Here is a 10080-nt window from a genome sequence, read left to right on the forward strand (position 1 = left end):
CGGCCTTGGCACCAAAAGATTATTTTAACATATTACATTCAAGAAACAAATAATTTTCTTGAGAAACGAATGCTCATACTATGATTCTCTCATCGCCGGTAAGAAAACAAATGTGATCTCGTCGGAATGATGAAAAGAAAAGGCTCTTGGTTTGGGAAAAAGATAATGTTGATGGCTTTAAACCGATAAAACTTTTTTCTAGTACAAATTCGAGTAAGCTCTGATACCAATTATAGGTAATTTTTATAACCAAAACATAAACGCGGAAGCATAAATATTGAATCTTTAATCTCGAATTTGTCAAAAGAAAACTTTAAACATAAAAACGATTACATGCCTGATTTCATTATGATCTTTGGATCTAAAGAACTAGAGTTGAGTTTTCTAGTTGATTTCAAGAGCTCTCTCTAAAATCCCTCAGCAAACCCTAAACGAATTTACATGTGTATTTTCGTGTGTGTTGATTGCTCCTCATCACATGTATATATAGATGGAGATATACCCTAATATGATAAATGGAATGGATCTTGAGGATCTTGAGTCAAACCGGGAACTCAACCCACAAGGTAAGTGAATATTCTATAAATCGGTCCATCAACAATTTATATTCCTACCATAATAATTGGATTTAAAAATATATCATACATATTTATGAAGTGGTCCCATAATTATCCAACATTACTCTCTCTTCACTCTTGTTCTTTGGTTCTCATTTATTATTCAAGTTGTGTTACTTATGCAATATACTATGTATTCTTCTTCAAACATTTACGTTATCTCAAGGTTTAGACAATTCATATATTTCTTTTATGTTTAGACACATCTTGTGTCCTAATTTACTATACCATGCGTTTAACTTTTTGACAGTGACCAACTTTAATTGATATTGATAACAGTCCCGACAATTATAAATCGATACTTCTATAAATAACGACATTAGATGGAGTTTGTTATAAAAGTTTAGGTCGTGTCATCATTTACTCATGTAAGTTCAAACAATGATAATACTAATAATTAATAACATACCACGTTATTAAACATCAAAGGCACAAATGAATTAAACTCAACTATAATAGAATGTTTTGAAGTGTTTAACGAGAAAAATGAAAATTTTTAATGTATAATGATTAATAAATAAATGCTATTTATTTTTCAACGTATTTTTAGTTAAAAAATTTAAATCTCAATACCTTAAATTTAAAAAAAAAATGATAATAATAAATTACATGAAGATAGTAATAATAGTGTAGCTATTAAAGTCTATAAGCTTTATTGCATTTAAGAATATATCCGTAAGTATGCCAAACACGAAAATTGTTTCAACCCATTTAGCATAAGCTTTTACCTACGAAAGTTCGTAATTCATATTGTTTTGCAAGTTACGTAATGAGGTATTTACAAATAGATATAAGGCCATGATAGCTGTGTCGAATAACGAAGTTAAGTTCGATGGTGAAATGAGTTGGAAGGTTCGAGGGAGGGACCAAAAGACAAAAACATTTGATGTCGTGGCTTGACAACATCCATATTTTATAATGATTTTTGGTCCTTCTAGACTGCTTTATTTTTCTCCCATTAACGGTCAGTTTCTCTTATCAATTTTTTGTTTCCATAATTAGTCCTTTTACGCTATTTAGTTTGTAGGTTTGTAGTTTTTGTCATTAAAGAAATTAAGTTGGCATTTTGGACCAAAATTGATGTTTTTATATAACTCCCACGGTTTAAACCATCACATGGATTTTTTTTTTCTTTTTATTGTTGTATTTCTTAATGATGCTCCTAAACTTAAGTTTGCATGGAATTATATGAATTAGATAATGCAACCCTTAAATAAAAATGTTGATTTTGAGTTGTGCTTTGTTGCATAGTTTTAACTAATATGCACATCATTAATTTGTTTTCCAGTGCAACTATATGTTTTCCTCATGTATGTTCCAGAAATCATTAATAAATTAGAAAGCTTGAGATTCAAACAAATAACTCCATAATAGATGCTTTTTAGGCTTTTACATAAGAAAAACATGCAACATCAATAAGTAAAATACCATATAAAAGAAAAGTACTATCCTGATGAAACACGGTATATTTCCAACACTTCCAGACAAAAAACATATTCGACAGCATTTAGTGTAAACAGAGATAAAGTAAACATATTAAGCAACTGCTTAAAATGTGTTTGCATAACTAGTGATACATGTCAAAACAAGTAAAGTTAGATTGATTTATGAACATTTTTTTGTTGATCTTTTAATATCATCTAATACATTTATACTAAATACGATTATCAAAATTATTATTAAAACAATGATATATTTATAGATTAATGGGTTTGATAGACAATGATAAATTTACGTAATGATGATCTACTGTCATTGAGAAACCTTATTTATATAATAATAATAATAATAATAATAATAAAATTGGTTATTTGTCCATCTATTGCGGCATACATAAGGAAATGGAGAGGATTCGCCAAAAGCAATGATAATAAGAGCATCCACGATGGTGGGTTCTGAGAGAGTTGAATGATGTGGAAAATTCATGTGTCGTTCAATGGATGGAACTCTATCATTGTGAGAGTCACCTTGGCATTCAATGAATTTGAATTTCAATATTCATTGAACTCTTCAATGGAAAAAAAAAAAATTCTTAAATATTTACTACAAATTATATTTACATTTATAACATTCTATTAAAATTTGTAGAGTTCACATTGTATGGGGAAAATGATAAAGTTGTATGGATTTTAGAAAAATGATGCGGAAAGCCATTAAACTCTATGAAATTCAATGCATTGTGGATGCCCTAAGTGGCTAAGCATCACTCTTCATGGACAATTGTACCAAATCGGTTAGTTTTTTTTAACAACTTTTCATTTTTAGTATTAAAGTTATACTTGTCTTAAATGCTATTATTGACAACAAGATAATCAAACTCTTCAAATCTATTTATTTGCCATTTAATTAAGTTGAATAGATACTTGTAAATCCTTAATTCGCTATTGTTGTTAATAGGTTGTAATCATATATCTAAATCCTTAATTCGTCATTCTTGTTGATAGGTTGTAAAACTTTGTGTAAATTTTCACATGTTTGACCGGTTTGATTTATATTAATCTTTTAATCTTTTAATCTCTACTTCTAAGGCTACAATTGTTTTATCAATTTTGGAATGAGGGTATTGGACCGAAAATGTAAAAATGGAAAACAAATGGTATAAACCGGAGATCCAAATATTGTTGAAGGGCAATACATCCGATTGGCTTTGACTCCGTACCAAATCCAGTTGCGAAATGTGAAACCTCGAGCCCTATCCTACTCCATGTCCATAAAGTCCTCCTCGTTACTTTTCTATATAAACCCAAGAACAAATTTAATTATATATTCATTTCGACCCATCTATCTGTTCTTGGATTCATTTAGAAACTGATCATACTTCCATCATCTTTTTACAGCTTCATTCACATACAATCTTACACCATTTCCCTTACGTTTCTATCGACTGTCATCATACGTCAGATTCAAAAAGGGTATTCTTGGAATTGACTATTTGTTTACGCTCATTGATCAAGATTATATAACCATGTCAAGATTGAGAAGAAGAGATCCTGTGAAGGTGGTGATTATCAACACTGAGTATATTGAGACAGACGCCATGAGCTTTAAATCTGTCGTTCAACGTCTCACCGGAAAAGATACTCCCTCCCCCTCTCCCAAAAATAGTTTATCACACGTTGGTGGTGGCGGCGGTTGTGGCGGCCGTGGTGGTGGTGGTGGTTTGAACTCGCCTATGTTGAAGAAAGGGATGTCATTTAGAGACCTGGATAAGTTGCTGTTGGAGCTCCCTTCCATGGATGATATCTATCAGTTTTGCTCTGAGTAATATTCGTTAAATATATATCTAACTAGTTATCTTCCTTTTTATTCTTCATTGTAAGAAAATTTAAATAAATTTTATACATAAATAAACTCCCATACTTGTATATTCTTATATTTCATCTCCTAATTTCTCTATACGTCTTTATCTTTTTAACGATATATAACACAAAAAAAGATTTAACCCGAAAACAAACTTGATATAATTAGTTAATACATTGTTCTTGATAATTTAGAATAAATATTTACTTTTAGACATTTTTATTGCAAAATGCTCACTTTACGTTTCTTTTTATTATTTTTATCTTTTTTATTTACGTAGATACTAATAGTTAGAACTTGTTATATAATTTGTAGTTACGAAAATGTTTACGTGTCTGTATACCAATCATGTCTTTATGGTATTTTGTTGATGGTAATCGAACAAATAAAATTCAAGAAAATTAATTTTTTGGTGTTGTATATCATCTCTCTATTATAATCTTTTTTATTTAATATTATCTTCAAACAACTGGTCAACTTACTACAATTGGTTTAAGTTTTTTTATTTAAAGTGTCGATGTCATTTCGTTGTTAGGTTGGAAGGATTGTAAAGAAACTATGATGGGTGACAGAAATTGATCGTGATAATGAAGTTGATCTTGTGTTTGTGACTGTTTCGTTTGCAGCATATTTATGTCCATGATCTTGCAGCCATCAACATGATCAACACCTAGCTAGACAGATCTAACAGTCTTACTTCCAGCAAACAGTTCGACCTTGTCATGTCAGTTTTTGACAATTAAATTTAATTCAAGAGTAAATTACACGAATAGTCCCTCGTGCATATGCCAAAATACGCGTTTGGTCCCTATTTCAAAAAATATCTCGATAGTCCCTTGTTTGGTTAAAAGCTTTACGTTTCATCCTTCATTAGTTTAAATCTACACGCCTCATCCCTTGCGAGATTTGAAAAAACTATATTGCCCTTACTTATTTTCTTTTTGAATTTCTTTTTAATTGTTTATCTTTTTATAAATTATAATATATAAGAATTAAAATGCCCCTTGCCCATTACACACCCTGACCCCTATTTAGCTAGATACCCTAAATCTTCCCTCACGTTTCTCTATCTTCGTCTCAAAATCTCACCCCCTGTAAAGTCAAAATCCGGCCACCGGAGTTGGATAATCACGTTTTACACTCCCACGACCCCTCAACTTTACCCTTACATCACCCATCCGATCTGCACTCTTCTGTCTTCCTCTAATCCTACTCTTGTCATCATATCCAACCAACCTAATTTTCACATTTCACCTATGGTTCCCAAATATGAAACTTGTAACCCAAATGGTTTTAGAAAACAAGAAAGAGAGAGTGGGACGGGAAGAAGATAAGCGGCAAATGAGGAAGGACAACAACATACTGTTGCTGGTGGTGGTGGTTTTATTCACCAATTTTATTCATCTGATCCAGTTGGTAATATGTGGAGAATATGTAGTTACATTCGAATCGACACTTGCGTTTCAAACCACAGTCTACGATTTAGACACAACTCCACTATCGCCATCGTTCACAAATCGTCTCCTGTGCGCCACCATCGTCATCGTCACATGTATGCCGCCTAGGGTCAAAACCCTAGATCTTATGTAGTAGTCTTCATTGAGAGAGATAGAGAGAGATTGTAACGTCCCAAAAATTTAAGACTAAAAATTTCTTTTAATAAAGTATCACTTAAAGTAAAATCATCATTTCAAAACATAAACAGAGTATTATTTTTCAAAACACATGTTCATTATCAGAGTAAAACATTCCCAGGCTGACTAATCTATGGTGTGTGTCATGCGATCATCCCGAGCTCCATCAACCGCTACCGAAAGTACCTGAAACCAAAACTGAAAGTCGTAAGCACGAAGCTTAGTGAGTTCCCCAAATACCACATACCATACAAACCACTCATAGCCAAGAACCATACATAACCGACTTATCCATAACCAAGTAAGGTGCTATGTGCCAAACATAGTCTTGCCATTAAGCCACGGGCCGCACGTGGTCTTCCTGGTCAAGCCTGGGCCGCTCCCTGGGTCTTACAGACAAGTGCCAGGGGCCACCCCCTAGTCTTACAGACGTGTGCCAAGGGCCACCCCCTGGTCTTACAGACAAATGCCAAGGGCCACCCCCTGGTCTTACAGACAAGTGCCAAGGGCCACCCCCTGGTCTTCTATGCAAGTATCACAAAGACAACCATACATACTACTCTACTTAGCTAAACAGCATACAGTGTACCAGAAGCCACCTCCTGGTCTTTCATATCTATAGCATACAATGCGCCAGGAGCCACCTCCCGTTCTTTCATACATATTGCCTAGGGCTAACCCCCGGGTCTTCCTATCGTCCATAATAACATACTGTGTGCCAGGAGCCGCCCCCTGGTCTTTCATGCATATTGCCTAGGGCTAACCCCCGGGTCTTCCTACCATCCATAATAACATACTGTGTCCCAGGAGCCGCCCCCTGGTCTTTCATGTATATTCTAAATGGGCCGGCATTGGTGCCTTAGACCCATACAAACAGTGAGGAGACTCACCTCGCACTGCTGAACTCTGCTGATAATCCTCTGGTTGCTGACCGACAACTCTCTGAACTCCTGCTCCACTAGCTCCCCGGGCTACCAATATCAAAGCAACACTGAGTCAAACTGACCCCCGAAAGACAACCAAGTCAACTCAGGTCAAGGTCAAAGTCCTGGTCAAAGTCAACCTTCCAGGTCAACCCTACTCGTCGAGTCACCCTACTGACTCGCCGAGTTCATAAGTCCAGAGTCCTTCCACTCGCGACTTTACTCGCCGAGTCAGTCCATGACTCGTCGAGTCTACCGATTTCCGAGTCCTGACCTGTCCAACTCACCGAGTCTCTAATCGACTCACTGATTTGAGTCTAAGCTCGAAGGGTTTGGGGTTTCGCGACTTGACTCGCCGAGTCCAAGAACAGACTCGCCGAGTCCAAGACAATCTTCATCCAACTCGCCAAGTTGTTCTTCCAACTCGCCGAGTTCATGCCCAACTTCATCCGACTCGACGAGCTGTTCATCCCACTCGTCGAGTTCCTCCTCATCTTCAAGCTACTCGCCGAGTCCACTCAAAGGACTCGCCGAGTCCATCCAGATCTACATACATGTAGAGGACTTTCGAGTCATGCATGAACTCCAACTGTAGATCTACCCTTCCCAAGCCTATCCCCCACGTAAAGTTGCAAACTTTACGTGTAGAGAAAGAGATCTAAGAAAAATACACCATAAACTAGGATTTAAGGCCAAAAGGCTCCATAATCCACTCAATGACTGATACTTTACAGGATTCTAAACCAAAACAAGCATGGATCTGAGGTAGCAACCCCAGATCTGGACCTCAAGCTCGAGATTGATCTTAAACATGGCCTAAAAGCCCCAAAACTCATAACCAAGGACAATCTGGAGGAGAGAAACGACTTAATACCTTCAAATGCTCTGAGATGATCCCCAAACTTCGAATCCAAGGCCACTCCTTGATGCTTCAAAGATTCCCCCTTCTTCTTCTTCCTTAAAACCACTCAAAAATGGCTAAAAGCTTGAATGAACACAATGGAGGCTTAGGGTGCGGCGTTCTGGGTGTGAGAGATAGTAAAGGAGCCCTAGGAAGAAGATTGAGACGTTTAAATAGGCTCCAAGCCCCGGATTTAGGGTTTTCCTCGCACAGACCAGACTCGCCGAGTCCACTTGGCCGACTCGCCGAGTTGGTCACTTACTCCTCGACCCGGATCCCGCTCCGACTCGCCGAGTCCCTCCTTGGACTCGCCGAGTCGACCCCTAAACTTAAGGTTTTCTTCCCTTTCCTTGTCTTCAAAACTTTGAGTGTTACAGAGATGGAGAGAAAAATTATGAGGATGAAAATATGAGATCCGAAGAGAAGAAACAAAAGACGAGAGTGAAATAGAGATTGAGGTTGGAGTCGCTTGCCTCTGTTTGAAACCGAAGATGCCTGGTGATGGTGGATAACTGGATATGAGATGTATTAGAGAAAAAGATGGGATCAAGAGGGGGGGGGGGGACGAGTTATCAGATGTAGTGGCCTTTTTCTTTTTTGAAAGGAAATAATAATTATTTTTATAATAAATAAATCAATAATTAATTAGTAAATAACAAATAAATAGAAAATAAATCAAAAATAAATAAATAAGGGCATAATAGTCTTTTTTATGTGCGGAGGGATGAAGCGTGTTAGTTTTAAACTAGCGAGGGACGGTCCGAGTTAATTTTTAAAAATAAGGATCAAACGTGCATTTTGGCATATGATACTCTTAATTCAACTTTAAAAGGATGATTTAATTGGTGAATGAGATGGAATTTCCATTTGACATACGTATTGACATTTTAATGGTTGCATAGTCCATATGGCCATTGAAATGTTGAATGAGTAAAATAAAACTTTTTTAATTAATGTATAATGATTATCAAATATATTTCGTAGAACAACAAATCCACACACTCATTTAATCATACTCTTAAAGTTATATATTTTGTCCACAATGGGAAAGGACATCATTTCAATACGTGGTAGTGCTATATATATATATATATATATATATATATATATATATATATATATATATATATATATATATATATATATATATAAACTTTTATAGATTTCAATGATTTTAAGAAAAAAATAGTAAATTATATGAAGAGTGAAATAATAATATGGCTATTCATAATCTATAAACCTCAATGTATTCTAACAATATATCGGTATATATGTAACTATGTATGCCAAAAATGAAAATTGTTTGAACTTTCACCCCATTTAACTTCATATTACTTTGCAAGATATAAGGCCATGATAATTGTGTCGAATAACGAAGCTAAGTTCGATGGTGAAAATGAGTTGGAAGGTTCGAGGGAGGGACCATAAGACAAAAACATTTCATGTCGTGGCTTGACAACATCCATATTTTATAATGATTTTTGGTCCTTCTAGACTGCTTTGTTTTACTCAATTAACGGTCAATTTCTCTTATGCAATTCTTGTTTCCATAGTCGGTCCTTTCAATCTATCTAGTTTGGTAGGTTTTGTCATTAAAGGAACTAAGTTGGCATTTTGGACCAAATTGGATGTTTTTATTTAACGATGCTCCTAAACTTAAGAGCATCAATAATGGTGAGTTCAAGAGTTGAATGAGGTGGCAAGTCTATGTATCATTCAATGGATGAAACTCTATCATTGTGAGATTTTACCATGACATTCAATGGATTTGGAGTTCAATGGTCATTGAACTCTTCAATGGGAAAAGTGAAAGTTTTTAATTCATAAATATTTACTATAAATTACATTTTGTAACATTCTATTAAACTTTGTAGAGTTCAATGCATTGTAGGAAAAAAAAAGTTGTATGGATTGTAGAAAGATGATGAGACAATCTATTGAACTATATAGAGTTCAATGCATTATGGATGCCCTAAGTTTGCATGGAATTATACTAATCATATAATGCAACCCTTTGAGAAAAAAATATTGCTTTCGAGTTTTGTTGTTTTTGCATAGTTTTTACTTATGCACTGCACGTTTTCCACTGCAACTACATGCTTTTTTGTGTGTATGTTCCAAAATCCTTAATAAATAGGAAAATTGAGATCCAAACAAATAACTCCATAACAGATAGCTTTTTGGTTTTTGTTAGAAAATTAGTTTATTAACATTCAAAAAGGGGGTTTTTCATAATTTTTGAGCATGAATTTCAAACTTTAAATATAATCAGAACAAAGGAATAATTATATATTCGTGTTTTCCTTTATGATATCTTCGTTTTGATATATCACATGTTCAAGACGGATTAAAATGAATTCAAAATTACTTATCAAAGTAAGGTAATTGGAAGAGAGTAATAAGTGGGTTAAGTAATGTTTAACTCGTCACACATTAGTGGAAGTATGAAAATAAAATTTGTTTTTAACTACAAATACAAACTATTTTTTTAAGACTTATAGAACCAATGCTCTCTCTTGTACGTGCACTCAAGGGTTGCAAATATGACAAATTTGGTTTCGATTCACTAAACTTGTGTATGAGCATGCGTATTTTTGCAGTATGATTGGGTCACAAAAGATGATCGAATCATCGAATCATCAACAGTACCTGTTATATTTTTCCTAACATATTTTACATAAAAAAAACTGTTGGATTAGTGTCTA

The 10080-nt window shown here is 34.8% G+C and overlaps 1 protein-coding gene across 1 annotated transcript; it reads left to right on the forward strand.

Annotated features, from left to right (window-relative positions):
- Positions 1 to 3361: 3361 nt before the first annotated feature.
- LOC111914901 (VQ motif-containing protein 10) lies at positions 3362 to 3992 on the forward strand. The gene has a single exon (XM_023910602.3). It carries the CDS (start codon positions 3583 to 3585, stop codon positions 3880 to 3882), a length of 300 nt encoding a protein of 99 aa, XP_023766370.1. The 5' UTR covers positions 3362 to 3582; the 3' UTR covers positions 3883 to 3992.
- The last annotated feature ends 6088 nt before the right edge of the window (positions 3993 to 10080 follow it).

This window comes from Lactuca sativa, chromosome 7 (assembly GCF_002870075.4).
Source record: "Lactuca sativa cultivar Salinas chromosome 7, Lsat_Salinas_v11, whole genome shotgun sequence".
Taxonomy (NCBI): domain Eukaryota; kingdom Viridiplantae; phylum Streptophyta; class Magnoliopsida; order Asterales; family Asteraceae; genus Lactuca; species Lactuca sativa.

What these genes read in the sequence shown, in the direction of transcription:
- LOC111914901 (XM_023910602.3), top strand. Translation starts at nt 3,583, where the DNA reads ATGTCAAGATTGAGAAGAAGAGATCCTGTGAAGGTGGTGATTATCAAC.